A 27,459-nucleotide genomic window follows, 5' to 3' on the forward strand; every position below is an offset into this window, starting at 1 on the left:
TTTAAAATAGATTTTATTAAATAACTACTTGGATAATAATTACAAAGGCTTTAAATAGAAATTCCAAGTAGTGAAAGACAATTTCCTTAAAAAAAAAAAAGACAAAATATCCATATTGTTTTGCTGCTTTATACACAGGAATGATTTATTTTACACATTAGTCACAACATTTAGCCTGTAAAAATTAAAAACATTTCTTAATATGTCTCAAAGGCAGAATGAATTCCATAATGATGTTTTCACATTAACCAGTATGACAAAGCAGAAGAAATTTAAGACTATGATAACAATTCAAAATAAAATTTACAAAACAGGCACTTGGAAGTCAGCTACTGTGTAATTTTCACAGTTGATGTTATCTGTACACATTTCATCAAAGGTTATCAATCAGTGAAGCCAATGTTCCTTTGATGCAGACTCACAAACAGGTTTAGGTTCCAAACACTGTGTTCTGGTTGTGATACATGCAAGACAGACCCTAAATAAGAAAAGTCTTCTGAAAGAAAAAGAAGAAAAACAAAAAGCAGCCAGGAATGAAAGCATTTACAAGCATTTGAATAAGGCCTTTAAATATTAAGTCAGTGTTTTAAACCCCTTCATTCTCAGGTAAGGGATTAAGAGGCCGAGAGAGAGATCGTCTGCGAGGGTGAGGATACTGGAGGTTGGCAGTGTCAGCATCGCAAGAGGGCTCTAGCAGAGGAGGAGGAGGAGGAGGAGGAGGAAGGAGCTGGGCATAACTGGACCATCTCGATCCAGCCCGTGGGGAATCCAGAGGGGGAAAGAAATACCTGAAACAACGGAGACAGGAACAAAACACCAAAACAAAACAAAACAAAACAGGAAAAAAAAAAAGAAAAGAAAAAACAAAACAGAAGAAAAAGAGAAAAGTAGTAAATACAAAGAGAACCAAAGAGGAGAAAACACATGCTGGAAAAAAAAGCTTTAGTATATTCATGCCAAACTAACAGAACATAATAGCACAAACCAAGACCCTTACTCAAATCAAGACTGCTTAAGCAATTATAGAAACTTGAAGGAAAGAAATACAATCTGTTAAAATATCAAAGAAATTATCAGTATGAATGTTACAAAGACATTAATTTTCTAAATTTAAAACGTTGTCTAACCTCTCAGAAATATGTCTGATGCCATTCTGTAAACTGGCAATCTAATGTGCTTTCTCGCTGAGAGCAGTGCTCCATCTGTAGCAGCAGCAGGCACACGTTTTTTTAGTGCATACATGATACTGAAAACCAATTTGAATACACTTTCACATTGTATTTCTGGCTATTGCAACATACTTTTGAAGAAATACAATCATTAAATATACTTATTTTTCTGCAAAAACCTTAAAATAGCTACAGAATTTTGATATGTAAAAGGACTCAAAGAATTATTATGCCCTATTATCATTATTGCGCCACTGTATAACTTACCCGTAATACTTATGCATTTTAGCAAATGTAAAGATTTATAGCTATGTCATCAAGATCAGAGCCTTAGAGGACATGAACAAACTGAAACAGCAAACTAAAGGAAGTCCTGAGACATGGGATTTGTAAGTTAATTTGCATGCACACTTTTAGCAAAACTGTAACTGATTATATTTCCAAATTGTGTCTTGAAGGAAACTTTAAGCCATGAAATCACATCACAAAAATATACATGCACATATCAGAAACATTTAAGTCTTTAGTGAATATGAATTGGAAACATATAAAGCTGTTTCCATTTCCCACCAAATTATGAATGAAACAATACCAAACACTCCACTTGGCTACAAACTGTACAGTCAAATTACTTTCATCTTACTAATACTACTTTGCTAATTTCCTCATTTACTACTACTTTTTAAATATTACAAAGGAATGACAGTTGTATGAAATAATATCATTTATAAAACAATTCTACAAAAGGTAAACAAATTAGCACTCAAAACAATCTTTATGAAAAATATTTATTCAATCTTCGAATTAAAATTATAAAAATTCATCATGTTTAGCTTATTTAGAAAACAAAAGAAATATATCTATATTCTCCAAATGGAATAAAATGGTATCTTCCCTCCTCCCAACCAGTTATAAGGATTTAACAATCCTTTTAATTTTCAAATCCAACTGAGTTTCAGCAACATTTCAAAAAATTGTTTTGGTGACAATGTCTCAACAAAAAGCCTCTCCATTTAAATCTCAAGAGTTTCAAATAGTGTCAATAAACTGACTATACAAAAAAAAATGATATCAACTGCATTTCTAAAGGCCTTTGGGGCTGCGTTTAGTAGTAAGCAGGCTGCTGGTGTGTCCTGGGAGAGGTCAAACGGCGCTGGGGAAGGGGGAAAGGAGCTGGCGTCCCATTCCTGTGTGCATGCAACAAGCAGCAAAACAGCAGAGTTACTCCAGTTAGCTTGTACTCAGCTGTGCTTTCTGTTAAAGGACATAATGCAAATGGAGAAGGGAAAATGCATCACAGATCTAACACAGATGGGTATTGGCACAATAAGAACACAGATCAAACACGTCAAATCTATGTACGAAAGAAAACGGGCAGTACAGGCAGCCTCCTAAAGCCAGATTTAAAATATACACTCTAGTATTCTTTGCTTCATGAACTCATCTTTATAATCTGCCATCTTATGTGGCAACCTAAAATTGTTTTAATAGATGTAAAACTAAAAATCTCAGAATGAAGTAGCAAGACTTTCTTTTTCCTGTTTTTTATTTGTTTGTTTTGTTGTTGTTTTGTTTTGTTTCCTTTTTCTTCTGCAGTGCTGGGGATCAAACCAGGGCCTCATACTCATGACTTTTTTATAAAAATATAACAACATAATAATACTTGAAGAAACTTTAAATACACTTTTCTTCTTTTATTTAGGATCTAGGATGACAATAAGGGTAATGTGCAGAACCAAGATACAGCACAATGACAGCACAAATCAGTTTGTGAAGACGTAGTTTTGACATTTCCTAAACTCCATTTCAAATTATCCAAAAGGGTATATTTAAAATAACTTTCTTATAAAGTCACATATTTGAAATTTGAATATGAAAACAAAATGATTCTTAGGGTTACATCAAGTTTTCTTTTGTTCTAAAGGTTCTTTATTACAAGAAGCAAGAATCTAATAATATGCTAAATATTCTAAAAACTCAAGACCTGGGGTGTTATCATTTCCTCTTATAATCTACTTTAAAGTTTTAAACACAAAAGCCAAATCATTTAACTCACTCTCTTTTACAAAGCCTTAATGCATTTTATTCAAAATTTGTTTGACCTAATGCGAAAGCAGAAACTATATGCTCTAAGCACTAAAAAAACAGTGCTTATCCAGAACTAAAACCCTCACTATTAAACTATTTATTCTTCCTCTCACTGCTGCAGAGGCAAGGTAGAATATGAAAGCTGCAAACATTTCTCCTAACAGACCATTCAATTCAGAATATAGTTTAGTTCAATGGCCTCCCAACCTACCTATAAAAATTATGACCAAGTAAGCCAAATTCAGAGCTAACAACGTCAATTTTTAAATTCTAACACTAATAATTTGTACATTTTCTCATTCATCCTAAAATTCATAAAACAGCATGCCTTTAGTATGATGACCAGAATGATTTAAAAAAGAAGACAACTTCTGTTTTTCCCACAGAATAGCCTACCTGCTAGCAGAAGATCCATTTAATGAGTTTTGAAGACTTGGAATATTTGAACCTAGGGAAGGGTTTGAGTTTCCTTGCTGAGAACTCCCATTGACTGGGCTCCCATTACCTTTCAAGATGCCAGTGCACTTCCAGTTGTCCATATAATTAGCTAAAAGAAAAACGGTCAAAGACATCAACATGAGTGATACCTGTGCACAGTAGCATAAATCCAGATTCATGTCCTCAAACGGTAATTAAAGAAATGAGACAGAAACTGTGGGCTACATTTCTTTCCAGGAAAGTATTAAAGACCTTTTGTTTTAGGTTCTGGGAATGGAACCCAGGGCCTCAAGCATGCCAAGCAAGTGCTCTACCACTGAGTTACACCCCAGCCCATTTTCTATTTTGTTTTGTTTTTTTTTTTTACCACATTATCATGTTATGAAGTTAATATTACAATAAAATCTCCATCTCTGCTATAACGAATCTGCATAAGGTAATGAAGATATCTTCTTGGTTATGTGGGGACCTGCTTTCTTCACAGATGGATGTGAGCAGCAAAACCTTTGTAGGTTGGACTGGCTTATCCAACATGGCCCTATAGTCAAAGAGCCCAGAAAATTCAAGTGAGGCTGCAGAGTCCTGACTGAGGCCCAGAGGAAAAATGACAGCACAGTTCTTTTAAAATCAAATGACACTGAGGAAAGGAAAATCTGGGCTATTTCTGCCACGGGAGGCCCAAGGTTTAGCCAGACTGCACTTCGAGAAATAATAGCCACTCAGTGTAGTGACACAATATGGCTATGCCAAGTACAGCATGCTGCCCACCATCGTGGTGTACAAACCACAGACTTTCCTCCTGCTGGATAAACAATCGTGGAAAAGTGCAGAACCAAGCTACAGAGACAAGTCTTGTCAACCACCCAGACCTAGCTCCCTCTCAGAATGCTACATGTAAGAAACTAAGAATCAGAGCCCTAGGACTGGGGTTGTAGCTCAGTGGTAGAGTGCTTGCCTAGCATGAGTGTTAGGCACTGGGTTGGATTCTCAGCACTACATATAAATAAATAAAAGTCCATTGACAACGAAAAAAAAAAAATCAGAGTCCCAAGAAGTCCCAAGAAAGGAGGTGGAGAGGACACTAGATTTAAGGACTGGTTGTCTAATGTAATTATGCAGTAAGATATGACTTCAGTCCTATCCCAAGTTTGTAGAAGAGCCACACAAGTTACATATGTAGTAAATGGTATCTGTTTATTGATGATACTACATACTGTTACCATTATTTTTAAAAGTTGCCATGTTATATAAAGAAACAATTCCATCAGTCATTAAGTACTGTGAACTAAGTAATAAGATACTGATTTTAAAGTTGCTATAAAAGGTAATTCTTTTCAAAATATTTCAGAATTTACATTCCTCAATGAAAATTCTAAAAGCAAAATATAAAGCAATAATTACCCCTCCATGGAACTCTTCCTACCTTTCCACAGTCTTACACAGCCATCATCTCCTGAAGAGGCCAGCACTGTTCCAGTTATATTCCAACTCACTCGCCAGACCTGAGAATTATGATTATCAAACTGAGCCACTATATGGATTTCAAATTTTGTTGGCCCACCAGAGGAAGTAAGTTCTTTCCTGTTAATTAGGGGAAAAAATTTTTTTCTGAGGAATTCTGAAGGAAATTTTTAAATTTAATGATAAATTATATGTACTGTCCTAAATAAGAAAGACAAATGATCTCATGTACTTTATTTACCACATAATTTTATAGTAATTTGCCTATCTGTATACTCCCCTACCCCAAGCCCTTGAGCTGGTCAAGTGTGGCCATCTTTTTTTTGGTACTTGGATTGAATCCATGACACTTTATTACTGAGCCACAGCCCGAAGCCCTTGTTATTTCCTGTTTTGAGAAAGGGACTCACTAAGATGCTTGGGGCCTCACTAAGTTACTAAGGCTAGCAGCAAACTTTCAATCATCTTGCCTCAGTCTCCCAATTTCTGGAATTATATACCACACTCACTGTACCAGGCTGCTAGTGCCATTTTCATTTGATTCCCCCACAGGACCCAGAGTGATCCCAGCCCATAAATATTACTCAGAAACAAATAAGGATATTATTACCCCAAATAAGGCTGAGGAATCAAATGCTTGATAATAATTAGCTGAAAAAGGAAGAAAAGCAAGAAGGGAAGAATGAAAAGAAAAAGAACTAAAACTCACATTTCAAAATTAAAACTAGAGAGATTATTTGCAAAATGTCTCAATCTCAATGCTAATTTAGTTTTTCCTAAGTAAATGGCCACTTCTCATCTTTGGAACATTTTGTAGAGTACCAATTATATTTAGAGTACCAATTCATTGTACCAATTCATTGTTAGTATTAGCCTAAATAAAACAGTTAAGAGAATGTAAGTCTCCTCTCTTTACTCAATTCCCCATCCCAACGAGTGACATAGTTACATATACAATGTTCATTAAAGAACCATTCTTCAGATCATAGTTACCAATTCTCTCTTCCAAAGACAATTAGGGGGTAAGAGTATTTTCAAATGCATAATTGTTTCTAAAACTCACCTCACAGGCTTTAATGTAAAAATTCTGACATCTTTGGTTGCTATTGCTAGAATATGAAAAGATCTTCCCAAGTTTGGAGCAAACGCAATATCATGTACAGGATCAGTGACTGTCATGAGAGTTTCGGCTTTTGCATATTTCCTAATGAAAAAAACAATTTACATTAAAATTTCTGAAAATAAAATTTGCAAAACTCCACATCAAAGTACCTCAATTTTTTTCATTCTGCTCATAATCAAGGCATGTTCACCTCTGCAGTGGGCTGAATAGTGGTCCCCAAAAAGGGACCAAATCCTAACCCCCCAAACCTGTGAACTGGCCTTATTCAGAAAAAGGGTCTGTGTCTAAAGATCTCAGGATGAGTTCATCCTGAATTTAAGGTGGACCCTGAATCCAGTATTCACTGTCCTTTCCTAAGACAAGAGAAGAAACAGAGATGCAAAGAAGGCTCTAGTGAACAGAGGCAGAAACTGGAGTTACACCACCACAAGCCAAGAACTCCTGGAGCCGCAAGAAATGCCAAGGAGAACAGATTTCAGGCAACGTACAGCCCTGCCAATGGCTTGATTTCAGATGTCTGGCCTCCAAAACTATAAGCAAACAATTCTGCTGGGCTGTTACTCAGTTTGGGGTAATTTGTTATGGCAGCCCCAGGAAACCAATGTAACCTCCCAGGTTTACTCCTTTGATAATTTAACTTAAAACAGTTTAATAAAAATTTAACTAAAGGGGCTGGGGATGTGGCTCAAGCGGTAGTGCGCTCGCCTGGCATGCGTGCGGCCCGGGTTCGATCCTCAGCACCACATACAAACAAAGATGTTGTGTCCGCTGATAACTGAAAAATAAATATTAAAAAAATTCTCTCCCCCCCCCTCTATCTCCCTCTCTCCCTTTCCCTCTCCCTCTCTCTCTCTCTCTCTCTCTCTCTCCCTCCCTCCCTCTCTCTCTCCCCCTCTCTCCCCCTCAAAAAAAAAAAAATTAACTAAAATTAAGTCTTGATTTAGGAACCATTGATATAGTTTTTAAGAAACAGGCCAGGAATTAGCTACATGCGTAAGTGTAAATTTAAAAAAAATAATAATAAAGCTGGGAGCAATGGGAATTTTTCACAAGGTGACTAAAGGAAACTGCCCAAGTCTAGTTCACTCTTACAAATCTATTTATCTACAGATAAAGGAGAACAGTGAGGAGCTGGCAGGTCAGTTTTCTACATACCCTCCGAAACAGCGGTGCTTCCCTGCCTTCTATACTTAAACCTTCTCACCCTGACACCTTTCAGAATACCTACCAAGCTAAAAAAACTCTAGTTCCTCTCTTTGAGCTCCTCTTTTTATAGTCACAATCCCCTAAGCAGTCTCCACCATATGCTTGCCTCTACTGTGTGAGCCAATCATCAGCTGGCAGCTGGAAGTTTGCTGGGGCCCCTTCGGCTGTGGCTCTCAACAATCACCTAAGCAGTCTTCCACCATATGCTTGCCTCTACTGTGTGGTCTGCAGCTGCCTGGAAGCTTCTGAGAGATGTACACTCAGCACCACCACAAGCCCAAGCAATCAAGAACATGCATTTTAACAATATCCACAGATGACCTACCTGGACAGCAAAGTTTCTATGCTCATAGCTTCACTACCTATATACCAATCAATTCCCATATACACATATATGTGAATGAACATATGTGTGTATACATGTTTTCATATTCAAATTTACACACACACACACACACACACACACACACACACACACACACGTGCATCTCACCTCCAATCCAGTCCCTTCTCCCAAAGACCAGATAAGAGGGAAGGATAGCACTAAAGAGCACACACATTAAGTCAAGAGTGCCCATGTCCAAATCCCTGCCTGTTCAATCATGGCTATACTGTGACCTTTAGTAAGTCCTAAGGTAGGAGTGACACCAGCTTTGTGGCAGATTCTAAGGAGCCCAGGACCCCACTTTCAGGTGGTCTGGCTTTTGGAGCCTCCTCCCGACAAGTGCAGGCAAAACCAGCCCATGACTTGTGTTTAACCAAGGGAAGGAATGTGGAAAATTAACAGGATTACACTTGTGTGATCACATACACAAGCTAACAGTGCCCGTCTTGTGAGAAGACTCCCCTTGCCGCCTTGAAGAAGCATCTGCCATGCTGTGAGCTACCCCAGAAATGGTCCATGAGGGAGAAACAGTGACACTGTCAACAGCAAGTGAGCTCCCAAGTGTAGCCTCCCTGAACTGGGCCAAAGCAACCATGAGCTCATAAACACTACTAAGAGTGTGAAATTGCTGTGTAGCAACAGGTAACTATCTTAGCTTTCATGCCCATTTGTTCTTTAGATACTCCCACCTGGATGTCCCAAAGACACCTCAAACTAAGTACTTCCAAAGTGAATGGCCTCTCCCCTCATGTCGCATCCCATAGGCCCATCTCAGCAGGTGGCACTACTATCAGCCACATCAGAAGAACTCATTGGAGCTCAAAGGGACTCAGTAATATCACTACACATCTTGGATGGGTCTCCTTAGGCCCTCCTCTCCACCACTGCCTTGGTACACACTCTCATGCTTTAACACAATGGAGCTATTTCATTAATTCCTCAATTTCCCTGGCTCCTGGTCTCTCTTCTAAACAGCTCCCAAGATCATCTTCCTAAAAGGTAAACACATGTGACTCTTCAGGACCCTTCAGAACTGAAAGGAAAGAGGCCAAGCTTGCCCTGGCCTGCTGGCATGCCTCTTCCACCCTGAACTTGCAGTATAATCTCTCACCGTGTTGTGCCATGCTCCTGATCTTTGCTCCTACTTCCCTTCCTTCTCTGTCTGCAGATCACCTTCCATCTTTCAAAACTGAGGCTTCAACATCAATTCCTCCCACTTTACCTCTCTCAGGCTCACAAGACCTTCTTTTCTGCTCTCCCTGGCACATGCTTCAACCATCACAGCATCTTCAGCACTACACTATGTTCATCTGTATGCTAAAGGCTCTGAGCCCCACACATACAGGACTGTACTGTATTTTCTTTGGCTTAGTACAGTCCCTGGTACTTGTAAAATGTTCTTGCAAAAATCTGACTTTTGATGATTCTGTTGTTGTTTAATGGACCTGAAATAAGCTATACTTCATTAATGGTTATCTAATATTTTTCCTATCTAAAGAAACCAAATGAGGGGCTGAGATTGTGGCTCAGCAGTAGAACACTTGCCTAGCACAAGCAGGACCCGAGTTTGATCCTCAGCACCATATAAAAATAAAGACATTGTGTTGTGTCTACTCCTAAAAAATAAATGTTAATTAAAAAAAAAAAAAGAAAGAAAGAAACCAAATGAGTCTCAGTGGGAGTGAACAAAGTAATGAACAAAAAAAGACCTTGTTTCTGGTCTGACTCCCTATAAACTGGTTGTTTTACACTGTTGGTCTCTGTTTCTTCATTTGCAAAACAGTGCTAATAGAAAAGATGCCAACACTACTCATAGTATTCAAATTTCATAATGTACATTAAAGTATCCTGATCCTTTCCCCTTCTCCCTGACTACATTCAATCAGCCACCTGATCCTCTTGATACCACTAATCTCACACAGGCCATTTCTTTCTGTCCCAGGGCCACTACTGTACTACAAAGCCACTATAAATCCCCGCCCTGGACTACTGAATCCATTCATATTGCCCTCACCTATGCAGAGGTACACCACACTCCAATGCTGATACTCCCATTCACATGACCACAAGATTCTGGAAACCTAGACAGCAGGTCCTACAGACCTGTGTCCTGCCTCCTCCTCCTCCTTACCACCTCTCCCTTGTGCCTTTGTGATATGTTGGCTCATATGTTGGTTCCTGGGCCTTCCTACCTGCACTCTTCTCCACATGGAGGGATTCTGCCCTTCTTTACGGTTTTGTTTTTTTTTTTAAGAGAGAGGGAGGGAGAGAGAGAGAGAGAGAGAGAGAGAGAATTTTTTTTTTAATATTTATTTTTTAGTTATCGGCAGACACAACATCTTTGTTGGTATGTGGTGCTGAGGATCGAACCCGGGCCGCACGCATGCCAGGCGAGCACGCTACCACTGAGCCACATCCCCAGTCCGGGATTCTGCCCTTCTTGTCTGACAGACTATACTCAGCCTGCAGATGACCCTTCCTGGACTCCAAACTGGATTAGGGCTCCCCAGGTATAAACTGCTCAAACTCTAATTCTCTTAGGTCATAAAATTCGCCCTCTTTCTCAGTATTATTTCTGTTTTCCCTGCAAGATGCTAAATACTGAGAGAACAATTATCTTCCCCTCATGAACCCCAGATCATCAAATCCTGGACAGAAGTTGACCTAATTCAGTTAATGAATAAAGGAAACATACTCTTAAATATTAAAGGCAACTCTGAACAGTAATTAACATCAAAGCAGTACTGACCTGGTGTTTTCGTTGTACTCAAAAATCTGAACCTTGGCCATTGCATTTGGACTACTGTCATCGCTGCCTACAGCAATCATTGGGGAATGAGCACGGGAGCTGAAATGAAGAGTAAAAACACTTCACATCATCATCAGGACAGTGGATTCAAGAATCACAAACTCAAGACCAGCTGAGCATCTGCACCTCAGTCTGGCCCTACTGACTTCCAGCTCCCTGCCACTCACCTCACAGCCACACCTTGCAATATGTGTGTTTAAAGATGTCACACAGGGGACTGATGGGTCAAGCTGTACTGAATTATTTCTAAAAACACATTTTCTATGGCTTAGAAAGGAGCTTTTTTCCCCAAAAGAGAAAGTTTCAAACATTCAACAGATTAAAAAAAGATAGCTGAGATGCCTCAGCAGTCTGTCCTCCTGCAGACATGCAATGAAGAGGTACCTACTGTGGAGAACCTGACAACACAAAGTTCCAAATGCTTTGTACAAAAGGAAGAAACTCAGGCAGAAGGAGGAAGAGTAGGAAAGACTACCTCCTGGAAATCATGCTCCCATATCAGGCTCCCCTCAAAATTTGTGTGTAGGCAACTTCATTTTAAAAAAAAGCAGATGATGAGTAATCAGAATGGCTCTACTAAACTGAACTATAAACACTCTTCATTTTTATACCAAATTATAGTAAGGTATCAATTTCTTTTGCCTCCCTCAACCAAATTAAACAATATCTCAGTAATACTCTTGCTTAACCTCTAGCCTCACTATTGTGATGGTTAACCTCTTCAAGCCAAAAGCAAAATGTGGTCATTAGGGGAAAAAAAAACAAAAAACATAGTTCTTCATTACTAAAGCTTCAGGTAATTAGATCAAGTCTTCTAATGTAAGAAAATTAACAGTATACTACAAAGTGTTATGGTAGGAATTTAGAGTATTCCTGAGAACCTAACATGAGATTATTTTGCATAAACAACAAAGTTTTCAAGAAACAGATTATTACATCTGTATCTATACTGAATATATTACATTTGCATCTACAATGAATATTTACATAACCTAACGAAGAAAATCTAGCTACTACTTAATTTTTAGAATCAACTAGTAGTCCAAGAAAAAAATAATCATACATATATTAAATGTTTACATAATATGTTAGAATATCATAAATCTTGTCAGTTATAAATAATATAATAAATATTAGAAAATAAACGATCATGTGAGGTAGAAGCAAAATAAACTAACTTCTTTTTTAAGAAAAAAACCAATAATGTATATCTAAAAAGAACAAATAATCTGGGCATGGTAGCACACGCCTGTAATCTCAACGGCTCAGGGGGGTAAGCTGAGACAGGAGGATCAGGAGTTCAAAGCCAGCCTCAGCAATGGCCAGGCACTAATCAACTCAGTGAGGCCCTGTCTCTAAATAAAATACAAAATAGGGATGGGGATATGGCTCAGTAGTTGAGTGTCCCTGAGTTCAATCCCTGGTACCAAAAAAAAAAAAAAAGAACAAATTTTTAAAAAGTGAAAACAATATATAACCTAAAAACTCACGTATCAGTAAGGAAAGACACAAATTTGAGATAATAATTACCAATATAACTAAAACAACTACCAACGTTACCACAAATAAAACATCTAATATTTACTAGTCTTATCGTGGGAGGTAGAAGGTTTTATGAAGGTGCTACATTCATCTTTCACAAGTGAGCATGAATACTGTCGCAAGACTACAGAGCAGGAGCCTGGGTAGAAGTAAATCATTTATAATGTAATATGACCACCAAGATTAAAGTCTAAAAACATAACTTCAACAATTTATTTTTAGAGGCCAAAGGAACTTTTGTACTCCTCTACATTACTAAAAATTTTTTTACCAAGTGATTCTTACAATTTTTTAAAAGGTTACACACTACATAGCAGTTAAAAAGAAATAATATAAAAGAGCTTAATATACTTGTAGATGGGAAAATGCCCATGATGTATTTATCGTGTTGTGTGCCTACTACATCAGTGCATCTGGATGCATCTGCACATCTGTGTGTTTATCAATACACCAAATATTTAAATGCCCAGAAAGTTCAGAATATTTACAATGGCTAGCATCCTCTGTGGGGTAAAAACACAGGGATGAAAGACATGGCAGGGAAGAAAAGGGAAAATTTTAATTCAAGATCACATAGTTAAAAAAAGCATTTTTGAAAAAAATAAATCATCAAATCATTAGCTTAAAAATTATTAGCCTGGGCTGAGGCTGTGGCTCACTGGTAGAGCATGTGCCTAGCACATGTGAGCTGGGTTCACTCCTCAGAACCACATAAAAATGAAGAAATATAAATAAGTAAAAAGGTATTGTATCCATCTACAACTAAAAAATATTTTTTAAAAATTACTATCCTGTTTTACTAGGATTATATTATCAGAGGTTTGATGGAGAAGCTTACCTTGAAGGGTTCCAAGAAATACAACTACAGCTTAGCTTACATGAGATCTCATGCTGCAGCGACCACTGGCTGAGATTCATAACGTCTGGTGCCTCGTATATTCTTACTATACCATCTGCTGAACAGGTCGCTAACATAAGACCCATATGTTTAGGAGCAAACTTCACATCAGTAACCGATGTTCTGCTGTCCACTAGAGTTGTCCTCTTCACCTGAAAAACAGTAATTATCAACCTAAATTATACACAAAAACAAAACATGGTACAGTGGAAAGAACATAGGCTTTAGAATCACATACAAAGTCCTTTGCAATTTACTAGCAATATAAACTTGAATAAGTTAGTAAAAGCTACCTGGGCCTCAATTTCCTACAAAGCACTTTGCAAAATACAACACACAAAAATCACTAACAAATTAATTACTACCTTTAAGGCAAAAGAAAGTCTGCCTTAGAAAGCCTAATTTTAGCCAAGGACACTAATGTATGCCTGTCACCCCAGCTATTCTAGAGGCTGAGGCAGGAGGATCACAAGTCAGAGGAAGAGCAGCCCGAGCAACTTAGCAAGATCAATTTTAAATAAAACTTAAATGAGGGACGTAGTTCAACACCAGAGCACGTACCACACTCTGGGTTAACTGACCCAGTGCCACAAAAAGACAAAAAATGCCTAACTTTATTATGTAAGCAATCTCTCTTAAGCACATTGTTCACAAAACTAGAAACTGTTAGAATTTACTATAGGTCATTTTTTCATGCAAAGCATGCTGCAAACAGTAATTAAATGAATTAATATCCTTAAACTATAGTAAATAGAAGGTTACAACGTCTCTCAAGCATAAAGGGCAGGTAACCCCACTGGACCAACCTCATCTACTTTTAAGTGAAAGTATTTAAAAAACTAAGAAAATGAAGATGACATCATGATAATTACAGAATTCCAACATCACATTTTAAAAGCTATTTTCTGGAACCTAGATTACACAATATTTGCCCAAAACCATCAATAAAATTTAGAAAACAGTTTATTGTCTGTGATTATCAAAATACTTCTTAAAGACTCCCAATACTAAAAATTTCTAAAAAACAGTATCACATAGAAATCAAAGATAACCTCTTAGCAAATTCTTGTCTACATATTACTAAATAATTCATATTGAGACAAATAAAAAAAACTAAGTATACTAATTATAGTTACTTTAAATACAAATAAATACTCTGAAATTAAAAGAAAAATCCTTCATATGCTAAAACTCCTAAAATTCCTTCTCTCCTCCTCAGTAGGCAGTCATTTGCCTTAGGAAGGCCCTAGTGCAAAAGCAATCAGAACAACCCCTGTCCCTATAGGAACAGTTGTAAAAAGAATATTGTTCAAGCAACAAAGTGACAGTAATTAAAATAGAGTGGTAAGAGCATAAGGAGACATACAAACCAAGAAAACAAAATATAGTTCAAAAACAAATCGTCCTTATAGGGTCAACTGATTTTACAAGAAAACTGCCAAGACAATGTAAAAAGAAGAAAGGCCAGTCTGTTTAAAAAATGGTGTTGGGGAAACTGAATATTCACATCCAAAAGAATGAATGTGGACCCTATCTTATACCGTATTCAAAAATTAACTCAGCTGAGTGTGGTGGTGTACATGTATAGTTCCAACTATGCAGGAGGCTGAGGCAGTAGATTGCTTGAGCACAAAAATTAGAGAACAGCTTCAGCAATAGTAAAAACCTGCCTCAAAAATAATTAACACAAAATGGATCAAAGACCTAAATATAGTTCTAGAACTATAAAACTGTTAAAACAAATTATTGGGGAAAGTCTTCATGACAATGATTTCTTGCATCTAACAAAAAAGCACAGGAAACAGAAGAAAAATAAATTCGATTTCAACAAAATTTTTAAATTTTGTGCATCAAAGAATACTATCAAGAGTGAAAAAGCTAGCAGGGCGCAGTGGTACATGCCTGGAATCCCAGCAGCTCCAGAGGCTGAGACAGGAGAATTGTGAGTTCAAAGCCAGCCTCAGCAACAACAACATGCTAAGCAACTCAGTGAGACCCTGTCTCTAATAAAATACAAAATAGGGCTGGGGATGTGGATCAATGGTTGAGGACCCTGATCTTAATCCCTGGTTAAAAAAAAAAAAAAAAAAGAGAGAGTGAAAAAGCAACCCACAAATGAAGAAAAATATTTACATATATCTTATAAGGGATTAATACCTAAAATATATAAATAACTACAACTCAGTAACAACAAAACATATTATTCAATTAAAAAATGGGCAAAGGATTTGACAAATATTTCCCTCTGTAAGATATACAATTAGCCAACAAGTGCATGAAAAGATTATCAACATCACTAATCATTAGGAAAATGAAAAAAAAAAACATAATTAGATACCACTTCATATTCTCTAAGACAGCTCCAACACTTATTTTCTATTTTTTTGTTGTTGTTGTTCAACTCTCTAACAGACTGAGGAACTTATTAAGCAGCCCACAGATTATGTTCTTGTCCAAAATCAATTGTCCAATCAAGGCAGAGTTAGAATTTAATTGATGCACATAAAAGAGAGTATATTTTGTAGAGCGAAAACAACCACAAAAGAGAGAGGACCTCGGGGTGTGGCTTAGTGGTAAAGCACACGCTTATCACAAGTAAGGACCTAGATTCAATCCCCAGCATCAAACACACAACAACACACACACACACACACACACACACACGTAACCACAAAATAGAAAAAAAATTTTTTTCAAAGATTTTAGAGTGTGGGAAAAGTTATATACTAATTACCATATGAAGTGCAAAATCAAACATAAATCAAGTACTCTGGCTTCATCATCATAATTATAATTAATGCCAAAAGTGCTCCTAAGTATCATTTCAGGCCTAAGACAAAATTAAATAAACAAGTAGGAGAAAAACACAGAAGAAAAGACAGTGGAACTGGTAAATATAGAGGAAGGGGTGGGGTTTTATCAAGTACCCGAGATATTCTTAAAAGGTGGTCTTGTATGTCCCCACCCCAGGAACACCACCAGGAGTCTTACCCAGTGACTCTGTCCTCGCAGTTTGTCATTGGATTCTCCTACTATTTCTTCCCATACAGCAGCTGTTCGGTCAAAAGAACAGGAAGCCAAAACCTGTCCAAATTCAGGATGGGCCCATGTCACACGCCACACTGATCCACTATGTGTCTGGGGTATAGAAAAAAAAAACAACATAGTTAATTCATATTTCATATAAAGTTTGACAAGGCTTTACTTGAGAAAACAATAGATATTTTTACTTTAGTAAGAGGAAAAAAGCTAGTTTATTTAACATTTTAATAAAAAGTTAAGCTCTATAATTTTTTAACCTTTAGAAGATATTCTCTACTTGGAACAGTGGCCCCTAAAGTTGTTTTCCTAATATTTTACTAATAAAGACAAACCCAACTGGACAAAGTTCACTGTTTCCTGTGTCCATAGCAGCAGTCTTGCTTCAGAGGTTGGCTTTATGAAGCTTAGAAACAGATTCTACCAGTCCACAATTTTTTACTTGCCAATTCTTTCTACAGGACACATCAGCCTAATAAATAAAATGGGATTAACCAAAATTATCTGCTACACAATCCACAGAAACAGAAAGTAGATCAGCAGTTACCAAGGGCTGGGAAAGGGCAGAATAGGAAGTGGCTACTACACAGGGTTTCTTGAGATGATGAAGATGGACTGGAATTATCAAGTGGTGACAGGTGCAGAATTCTGACTATCTCTAAATTTACACTTGACACAGGCTTTTTTCCTTCTTCTTTGTGGTAATGAGGAGAACCCAAAGCCTATTTCATGCTAGCCAAATGCTCTGCCACTAAGCTATACCCTCAGCCTCCCGGAATTGTATACTTTTTAAATGGGTGAATATTATGGCATACAGATTATAACAATAAAGAAAACCACTATTCTGGTTTAAAAAGAATTATTTGAGGCTGGCTGTGTAGCTTAGTGGTAAAGTGCTTGCCTAGCATGTGCGAAAGAAAGGACTTCGGGTGTGACTTAGAAAAGCCAGGTTCAATCCCCAGTACAATAATAATAATAGCAATGATAATAAACTTGATTCAAAAGCCTAACAGTATATAAAGACTGTAACAACAAAATGTTTAAATGATTCTAACTGATATCTGGTTAAATATGAGAAATCAAAATCCTTGGACCCTGAGAAAATACAGATGTTCATCAACTACAGTGGTTCAAACTGATACTTCAAACTGTGAGGTTTGATCTTTTCCCGAAAAAACAACACATTAACATCAGCCTCTTAAGACAATACAGTTACCAGTCAGCCACACCACCCAGAAAGGAGATAACAGACAGCGAGGATGTCAGGTAGGCTGGGTCTATTCATGCACTTTCTACAGTCAGTAGCAGAAGAACAGCTACGTGGTAACAGCAATTGTACACTCTGCACCCTTCTCATCCAGCTTGCTCTAGTCCTTTATGCTTCACCTTCAATTCTCATTCAGAGTTATTATGGAAAAAATGCATTAACACAGAGGATTTTATTAAATGTTAGGTTCCTAATAAACACATCTAACTAAAGAATAAAGTGTGTACAAAAATATTCACAATAAAAAAAATTCATCAGTTAAGCAAAACAGGTAATATTTATTATTTATACAGCCTTTAAAAACATAGGGAAGTATTTTTAAAATATATTGTTAGACTAAAATCCCAGAGACTCAGGAGGTAAGGCAGGAGAATGACAAATTCAAGATCAGTCTGGACAACTTAGTAAGACCCTGTCTCAAAATAAATTAAGAAAAGGTCTGAGGATGTACCTTGGTGGTAGAGCACTTGCCTAGCATGCTCAAGCCCGTGGGTTCAATCCCCAGCACCACATTAAAGTGTGTGTGTGTGTGTGTGTGTGTGTGTGTCTTCAATGAGACAGCACTTCATGCCCACTAAAAAAGCTAATAATAAAAGAGAAAATGGGTACTGCAGTACCTGCCTGTAATCTCAGATACTGGGAGGCTGAGGCAGAAGGACTGACAATTTGAGGCCAGCCTAAGGCAATTTAATGAGACCCCATTCCCCCCAAAACAAGTAATAATAATAATAATAATAATAATAACAACAACAATAATAATATCAACTGTAGGAAACAATGTAGAAACTATAACCCTCATATATCATTTGTGGGAATATAAAATGACACAGTCACTTTGGAAGATTTGGCAGCTAAAGTTAAACATATACAGCCTAGCATCTGCTCAAGAAAAATAAACCCTAAACATCTACTCAGGAGAAATGAAAACATATGTCCACACAAAGGCCTGCATGGCACATTCTTAACAACACTATGGTAGTCTGGATCTCAAACATCCCCAAAAGCCCATGTGCTGGAAGCCTGTTCCCTCAGAGGTGCTACTAGGAAGCAGTGGAACTTTAGGCCTGGTGTGTGGCCCTTCTGTCACTGAAGGTGTGCCCTGGAGGACAACCTCTTCTCTCTCAATTTGCTCCCTGGCCACAAGATGGGTGGCTGTGCTCCAATACATTTCCGTGCCTCCCACAGGCCCAAAAACAATGGACCAACCAACCAGTTACTTTTCTCTTTTTTGTTCTAACTAGTTATACCTGACAGGAGAATGCATTTTGACACATTGTACACAAATGGAGCATAACTTCTCATTCCTCTGGCTGTACACAATAGTCACACCAGTTATGCAATTTTTCTCTTATTATTACCTTAGGTGTTTTGTTGTGTTGTGTTGAATAAACATAAATTATTCATGACAGACAAAAACTAAAAACAATTCAAATGTTCATCAGCTGATCATTAGATAAACAAAATGTAGCATATTTACACCATCGACTATTCAGCTTTAAAAGGAACCAATTACTGACACTACATAATGCAGATGAACCTCAACATGCTAAGGGAAAGCAGTTACCCACCAAAAACTAAATATTTAAAGATTCCATGTACACGAAATTTCTAGGAAAGATGAAACTATAGATCAGCAGTTGCTGGGAGTCTGGAATGGGACTAGGGACTAACTGTAAATGGGCAAAGGGAAATTTCTAAGCTAATGAAGTATCCTAAAGCTGGACTGTGATGATGGCTGCACATTCATTTAAATTTACTAAATCTCACTGAATGTACATTTAAAATTGATGACCCTTTAAGTTATGAAAAACTTAAGTAAAAGTGTTTTCATTTTTTTTTTTTTTTGAGAGAGAGAGAGAGAGAGAGAATTTTTTTTTTTTTTTTTTTTTTTTTTTTTTTTTTTTTAGTTTTCGGCAGACACAACATCTTTGTTTGTATGTGGTGCTGAAGATCAAACCCAGGCCACACGCATGCCAGGCAAGCATGCTACCGCTTGAGCCACATCCCCAGCCCCAAAGGTGTTTTCATTTTTATTGTTATTATTTTTTTTTACCGTACTGGAGATTGCACTTGGGACCTCAAGCATGCTAGGCAAGTCCTCTACCACTGAGCTGAACCTCCAGCCCTTTTTTAATTTTTGAGATAGGGTCTTGCTATGTTGCCCAGGCGGGCCTCAAACTTGCAATCCTACTGCTTGGCCTCCCAAGCAGCTGAGATTACAGAGATATTCCACCATCTCCAGCTAAAGATGTTTTAATTGAAAAATAAATTTTAAAAAAAAAAAATCAAGAAATAAAACTAAGCCAGGTACGATAGCTCACACCTATAATCTCAGTGACTCAGAGGCTGAAGCAGAAGGATCTCAAGTTCAAGGCCAGTCTCAGAAATTTAGCAAGACCCTAGCTATTTAGCAAGACCTCAACTATTTAGCAAGACCCCGTCTCAAAATAAAAAATAAAAAGAGCTGGGGACATACCTCAGTGGTAAAGCATCCCTGGGTTTAATTCTCAGTACCAAAATAAATAAATAAATGAAAACTACATATAAAACATCACAACTATTAAAAATATGTCAGGGGCTGGGGTTGTAGGCTCAGAGGTAGACTTCTGGCCTAACACATGTGAGGCACTGGGTTGGATCTTCAGTACCACATAAAACCAAATAAATATTGGGGTGGAGTTGTGGCTTAGTGGTAGAGCGCTCACCTAGCACATGTGAGGACCTGGGTTCGATCCTCAGCACCACATAAGTTAATAAAAATATTGTGCCCAACTACAACTAAAAAATAAATATTTAAAAAAATAAATAAATAAAATAAAGGTGTTATATCCATATACAACTAAAATATTTTTAAGAAAATATATGTCAGGGAGAAAGGTAAAGAAATATGCTGAAATGCTAATACTACTCATGTAGAATGAAACAGAATTATAGATTTTTCTTATTCCTAAATTCTCTGAGGGCTGGGGTTTTAACTCAGTGGTAGAGCCCTTGCCTAGCACGTGTAAGGCATTGGGTTCAATCCTCACTACCACATAAAAATAAAATAAAGATATCGTGTCCATCTATAACTTAAAAAAAAATTTCTCCAAAACATATTTCTAGTTTCTACCGCAGCTACTCAGAGCCTGCATTTTTAAAATGCCCACCTGTAAATGCTAACCAAAAATATCTTTTTCAGACAGAATTTCATTCCACGGGTTTCTACATTGCAGCCCTAAATTTAAGTTATTTTGTGAGTTGAATAACCTGACTTTTCTCTATAGAGTTGTGTCACTAGATAATGTTCTATTAATGAGAGATATCAAACATGCTTCGTTTGTATTTGACTTTTAATTCTAGAGGTTATGGGGATGCATTTGCTCGCCACAGGAACAAAAGCCAGCAATGTTCCTGTGATGAACAAAAAATCCTTACTCTCATTCCTGACTATGTAATTACAAAAAATAAATATGTATGCAAAACATATTTATATTACTTTAATAGTAAAAAATGAATAAAATATATTTCCAGGAAAAGAAATTTAAAAGAAATGTAAAATTTATGCATAGTTATGCAATTTTTCATTGGTATAACCAAACAGTAAATATTTCTTTTTCTTTTTCTTTTTCTTTTTCTTTTTTTTTTGGTACTAGGGATTGGACCCAGGGGCACTTAACCACTGAGCCATATTCCCAGCAATTTTCTGTTTTGGGGTGGGGGTTGCCAGAGACTGAACTCAGGGGCACTTGACCCTGAGCCACATCCTCAGCCTTATTTTGTATTTTATTTAGAGACAGGGTCTCACTCACTTGGGGCCTCACTAAGTTGCTGAGGCTGGCCTTGAACTTGAGATCCTTCTGCTTCATAATCCTCCTGCTTCAGCCTCCCAAGCTGCTGGGATTATAGGTATACACTACCGCGCTCAGCTATTTCATTTTTTTAATTGCTATATTTTCACAGTAATTAAATACTTACCTTCCAGCTAGCAGTACAATGCCAATCTCCACTTTCACTTTTATCCCACACCTATGAAAAACAAAAGGCAGATATTTTATGCAAAGAATTTCCACAAATAAGCTATATGACTGAATCAGTGTCTAGGCAAAGAGGGGAAAATAAACTTCACAAAAGAATAAAACCAGTAAGGAAATGTTCCTTCAATCAACTATTGATTGATTAAGAACCTTGAATGTGGGCTGGGGATGTGGCTCAAGCGGTAGTGCGCTCGCCTGGCATGCGTACGGCCCGGGTTCGATCCTCAGCACCACATACAAGCAAAGACGTTGTGTCCGCCGATAACTAAAAAATAAATGTTGAAATTCTCTCTCTCTCTCTCTCTCTTTCTCTCTCTCTCTCTTAAAAAAATATTAAAGTTAATAAACTTAAAAAAAAAAAAAAGAACTTTGAATGTGTCAGGCACTGGGCCAAGCAAGACTGAGGGATCCAGGAACCCAAGCTCTAACAGGTAACAGAAACAATTACCATTACAGTCAATTTTCTTTTTTTTTTCTTTTTGTTGATGTGCCAAAGATTGAACCCAGAGCCTTATGCACTCTAGGCCAGCACTCTGCCACTATGCTACACCCTGGGCCCTCTGTTCTCATTAGGAACAGTAGTTCTATTCTGTAAAGTTGCCTTGACTTCTGCATCACTGCTCCTAAGGGAAATGCAGGGTCAGGCTTCTGCTTGCCTCTAGTCTAACATTTTCATCAACTAATCAAAATACATTGTTGATTCATCACATTGCTCTTGCCGGCAAAAACACTGCAATGTGGGCCTGAGGGAGGCTTTTCTTGGTAAGGTTTGTCACAGCCTGCCTGCGCTTAGGAACAGTAAGCAGCACTTCAACACTACACCATTTCAGGCTATAAGATCACTAATAAAGAACAAGACACACAAAAATCATGGCACTAAAGGAACATACTAAGAATTTGTTCACAGTGTGAGTCAAAACACAAACAAAGTGTCTGTCACCTTGTTCTACCTCAGCTGAAACAGTATGTCTAGGAATTTAAACATTTTACCATTCTCCAAGTCTGTAAATGACTGGAAAAGCACAAGTGGGTACAAATAAATTTTAGTTAATAAGAAAATTCACAAATAAAGACTCCATAAATAACATGGATCAACTGTTTATATAACAAAAGTTAAAGTAAAATATTGAATTATATTATACCCTAAAGTTATAGATTAGTTTGAAAAAAAAAAAAGTGCCAATTTAACCTGTGGAAAAAAAAAATGTAATAGGAGGCTGAGGTTGTAAACTCAGTGGTAGAGCACTTGCCTAGCATGTGTGAAGAAGCACAGGGTTCAATCCTCAGCACCACATAAAAATAAATAATAAAAATAAATAATACAAAATGTCCATCTACAACTAAAAAATATATATTAAAAAAAAAGAAATTTAATGGTAATACTCAACACGGGCAATGATTCTATCAAATCAATACTCACCCTAGAAATGTAATGTGGGTTGGGAATGTAGCTTAGGGTTTACCTAGCATGTGCCAGGCACTAGATCTGAGCTCCAGCACTACAGGGGGAGAAAAAAATGAGGTGCAAAAAGGCAATTTTCCAGTAATTTTTAAAAACTTTTAAAATATTTGCTAACTTCTTTTAAAATATTTGCTAACTTCTCTTCTGGAATTAAACTAAAGAAATAATTCAAAATATATAATATGCTAAGTTAATGAAGTTTTTATTGACATCTGACAGACAACCTACAAACTGAAGGATCAACTAAAAGATCCAGTACTAAGCAGATGATGAAAAAACTGTATGGTCTGTTCAGTTAACAGATATTACTTAGGCCATTAGGAATGGTAATTGTTGAAACAGTGCAGCAATAATGGAACAAAATTTTTTTTACATTAATTTTTTAAAATATCAAAAGAACAGAGACTACCAATAAATATTAACAAGTGTTGAGATAGCAATGAAACTATAAGTAACACTTCTTTTTTTTTTTTTTGTGCCAAGAATTGAATCCATAAATGCTAACCACTGGACCCTTTTTATATTTTGAGACAGGGTCTAACTAAGTTGCTTAGGGCCTAAGTTACTGAAGCTGACTTTGAACTTGTGATCCTCCTGATTCAGAGTCCTGAGCAGCTGGGATCACAGGCATGTGCCACACTGCACGTAGCTATACGTGACATTTCTAAAAGTGAAGTATATAATTTTCACAAATAAATTATGTGTGTATATTTATATGGCTCTTTAGTAGAAAAAAAGTACTCTGGAAAAAAATGGGTGTTAGGCCAGAAAATAATGAAAAGAAAAAAAAAAACTAAAAACTCATGAAATATAAACCCCTGTACTTTGTTGTTATTTTCAGTTAAGACTTTCTGTAAAAATAACACCCTTCCCACACAACCTTTTTATAAATCAATAAAACAAGGCTGTCTGTTTTATTCTGAGGCTGTCATACAGAGCATAAACTCTCTCCCCGATATATTTAATCGATATGCCTACATTATTCATATCATCCAATTTATGACAGCTATATACATGAGGATGTATACCCAAAACAGGAACTAGGAGATGGTTGCACATCAATATTCACAGCAGCCACATTCACAATAGACAAAAAGTGGATGGATGAAATGAATAAGGGAAATGTGATCAATACACACAACAAATTATTATTCATCTTTAAAAAGGAATGAAGTTCTGACATATGCTACAATATAGATGAACCTTGACAATACTATGTTATGAAATACATCAGACATAAAGACTATGATTCCATTTTTATGAGACACCCAGAATAGGCAAGTTCATGAAGCAGAAGGGAGGTTACCGGGGGTGCGGGCTGGGGAGGACAGGAGTTGCTGGGAGCCTAGCTCCTGTCAGGATGGTGGAGAGCTTCTGCAGCGACAGCGGCTGCACAACGGGAACGCTGCTTAATGTCACCAAACTGCACGCCTTGAAATGGCTATATTGTTAACCACATAGACACTTCTCCCAGTGATATTAGACCGTTCCAGGACTGCAACACTGGCTCCTCCATGGGTAACTGGGTGTTACAATTTGACCTTCAAGAGATCACTGGTATCAAACTTGAAGGCGAAAAAGGAGGAAAAGCTGTCCTTAGATTTCCAGGCACTCTGGAGCTGTCCAGAATGCAAATAACCCACGCTCCACATTTCATCTCCAGGACAGTACCCTTGATCTCCAAAGTCCCAAGTCCCAGAGCCCTGCGGACTCTGAGAACGCTGTTCAGGGAACGTGGAGAAACACTACAACTCTGGACCCCAGGAGGGACCGTGGCTGGGACTGCAAGTGGCTTTTCACGTTTCTTTCTTGGGAAACAAAGCGAGCACTGATCCGAAACTCGCTGAGGACCAGGTCCCCTGGTGAGGGCCACGGCGGTGGAGACTCTCCACGGGCGGACCTCGCTGAGGCGAGCGCCAGCCCAGGCCCGGCCTCCCCGCTCCCAGGCCGCCCCTTGACGCCGGAAGCGCGGCCCACGCCTGCGCCCCGGCGCCCTGCGGCGTGAGCGCGCACGTGGCGAGACACCGGCCTGCGCAGGCGCGCCGGAAGCCCAAGGACAGCGCAGGCCTACGGCGCGGCAGGGACCCCACAATACCGGGCGCGGAGGGCCTTCGCCGCGTCCGGACCCCCACGCAACCCGCCCGCCGCCCCGGGAGCGCCGGGCCTCGAGCTGGGTGGCGTGCCCTAGAGTTGGGACAAGTCCCCTTTCTCCACGCCGGTCTCCCTCCCTCTCCCGCCGGACGAGGCGCCGCGCGCACCTTGACGCTCTGGTCGCTGGAGCAGGTGGCCATCCGCCGTCCGTGGAAGTCGAAAGAGACATCGTGGATGAGATCCTTGTGGTCCGCCGCGATGCTGCGCGCCACAAACATGGCTTCCGACGACGCGCCTCCTCCGCCAGCCCCTCCCGCCTCCGAAGAGGGCGACGGCGGCGCGTGGCCCGCAGGCTCGGGGACCTAGCCGCCGAGGCGCCTCCTTCGGCCCGTTCACCCCGCCCCCCACCCGCTCGGTCGCCTCGAGCTCGGCTGGCTCACCTCGCCCCACGCCGGGCCGCCCCTCGCCACGCCCCCGTCGCGCTGGCCACGCCCCCGCTGGCCACGCCCCCGTGACGGACGCGAGACAGACCCTGCCTCTGGACGGTGCCTAGAGCCTGCGGTGAGAGCAGTGCGAAAGCTTGGATATTAGTGCGAATTTAGAAAATGAAAAGGTGAAAAATATAATCTACAGCCTTCAACTTATTTAGGTCAGCTATGGAAGTTTCTCCCCCAAACACGTAGAGACTCGGAGCTGCTGGATTTGGACAGGAAGGAAGGATAGAGGAGGGATGGAGTTGAAGGGAGAGGTGAGGAGCTGGGGAGATCCACCAGGAGGGCAGGGCTCCACATAGTGGGAAGAGTGTGCAAAGACCTCACAGGTGTGATGGGGCAGACATGCCAGTGGTGGGAACACGAGGTAAGGAAATAATTCTATAAATTCTATACTTTCTTTTTCAAGAAGCAATTTACCTGTACCCCTCCTTGGCTTAAGTGAACAGGATATGTTGGCTTACTGATCACTCTTCCGTTATCTGCAGGGAAATAAAGAATCAAAATAATGTTGGTAAGAGACCCTATTCATAGACCAAATCCCAAAACTCCCAGAGATAAGGATAATTCCTCCTAGCCATAAAATGTGTAAGAATTTATGACTCAGAATCCAGTTAGAACCTGTCAGCATGGGCCAAAGTGACCTAGAGTTGTCATGGCAGCAGGCCATGAAATGTGATGTTATCCTGATGTCAGTCAGAAGTCAAGAAGTGGACCTGGGTGAGACTATCTGGAAACTTCTCTGGGAATCCCCAATAAAACTGGAGTGCAGGAGAGGCACCTATTCCTCTCCTCTCTGAGAGGACCCACTCTGTCCCTTCACCATGTCCCCTTCTCCCCTTTCCCATCCTTTCTGATAAACTCATTCATTGCCTGAGCAACATGTCTGAAATCTGATTGCAAGAACAGGGGTGTGAAGGGGCCTTTGCACCGCCTCAGTTTCCTGGAAGTCCTCAACCCTGGAACAAGTGAACAGGGGATGAGGAAATAGAACAAGTGGAAGGTTCTCCTTATAGAAACATAAGACATCTGCGGGGATGGCAGGACCCCCAAATGAAACCTGAAGTCCCTCAATGGTGAGGTGATGTTAAGAACACTGGCAGAGACCTGTGAAGGGTAGTAGTCAGATCAAAAAGCAGAGGAACATTCTTCAGGGCGTTTAATGACTTTTTTTTGGGGGGGGGGGGGGTTTGGTCAGAAAAAGGGGCTAATGGTCAAGTTAGGGAGAATGGGAAAGAGCAGAAACCTGGGTCAAGGGAGAGAAAATATAGACAAAAATTCAAAAGTGAGCCTGCAGAAGGGGCTTGCTCTTCCTGTTGTGCCCAGGAATGGCAAGAATGTGGTACAGGGTAAATTAAACAAATTAGAAAGATTCCAAAACAGGTTGTCCCAGCTGTCCCCTAAAGGATTGCACAGAAACAGACACAGAGGGGTGGGGAAACAACCTGGCTTTTCTGGGTTTTGTTTTGTTTTGTTTTTGAGTGAGAGATCACACTGCCAGACAGGAAGCCAAAGAGAGAGTTATAAAAAGTCACTCTCCTGAGAACTGCCTCCAGGAGACCTGCTTTCCCTTTCAAGGGCACACTCCCAGTAACCTAAAGACCTCCCACTAACCCCTACCCTTTGAAGGTCCCACTCCAAGCTGAGGACCAAGGCTCCAGTAACCTTTGAGGACAAATCACATCCAAACCATAGCAGGTGTTTTATTTTTTAAAATTCAAACAAAATTTCTGCATACAAGACACACAAATTCTCTTTATATTACATAAAAGTACAAAGAAAAGTGCAGAGAGGTACAGAGTAACAATTTTTATCCTTTAACAGGAAGTTAGGGGCTGGGGATGTGGCTCAAGCGGTAGTGCGCTCGCCTGGCATGCGTGCGGCCCGGGTTCGAGCCTCAGCACCACATACCAACAAAGATGTTGTGTCCGCCGAGAACTAAAAAATAAATATTAAAAATTCTCTCTCTCTCTC

General features: G+C 39.0%; 1 protein-coding gene across 2 annotated transcripts; it reads right to left on the reverse strand.

The window, feature by feature from the left end:
* SEH1L (SEH1 like nucleoporin) lies at positions 1-26,564 on the reverse strand. Of its 2 annotated transcripts, none has more exons than XM_081262878.1 (9): positions 25,162-26,371; positions 21,383-21,433; positions 16,111-16,257; positions 13,060-13,271; positions 10,620-10,718; positions 6,220-6,360; positions 5,119-5,276; positions 3,654-3,804; positions 1-788 (listed from the first exon to the last, which is right to left on the reverse strand). In XM_081262878.1, exons 1-9 carry the CDS (start codon positions 25,270-25,272, stop codon positions 587-589), a joined length of 1,272 nt encoding a protein of 423 aa, XP_081119004.1. In that variant the 5' UTR covers positions 25,273-26,371; the 3' UTR covers positions 1-586. The 2 variants fall into 2 exon arrangements, with proteins under 2 accessions (XP_081119004.1, XP_081119005.1); XM_081262879.1 differs by lacking the exon at positions 1-788 and adding an exon at positions 797-2,423 and having other exon boundaries at positions 25,162-26,564.
* Between the last annotated feature and the right edge of the window lie 895 nt (positions 26,565-27,459).

The sequence above is a fragment of the Spermophilus citellus genome (assembly GCF_964194105.1).
Source record: "Spermophilus citellus genome assembly, chromosome: 12".
NCBI lineage: Eukaryota > Metazoa > Chordata > Mammalia > Rodentia > Sciuridae > Spermophilus > Spermophilus citellus.

What these genes read in the sequence shown, in the direction of transcription:
- SEH1L (XM_081262878.1), bottom strand. Translation starts at nt 25,272, where the DNA reads ATGTTTGTGGCGCGCAGCATCGCGGCGGACCACAAGGATCTCATCCAC. An exon ending in TGCGAGGACAGAGTCACTGG is followed by an intron (nt 13,272 to 16,110) that starts GTAAGACTCCTG and finishes ACTGTTTTTCAG; the next exon opens with GTGAAGAGGACAACTCTAGT. An exon ending in GAGTACAACGAAAACACCAG is followed by an intron (nt 6,361 to 10,619) that starts GTCAGTACTGCT and finishes TTTTTTCATTAG; the next exon opens with GAAATATGCAAAAGCCGAAA.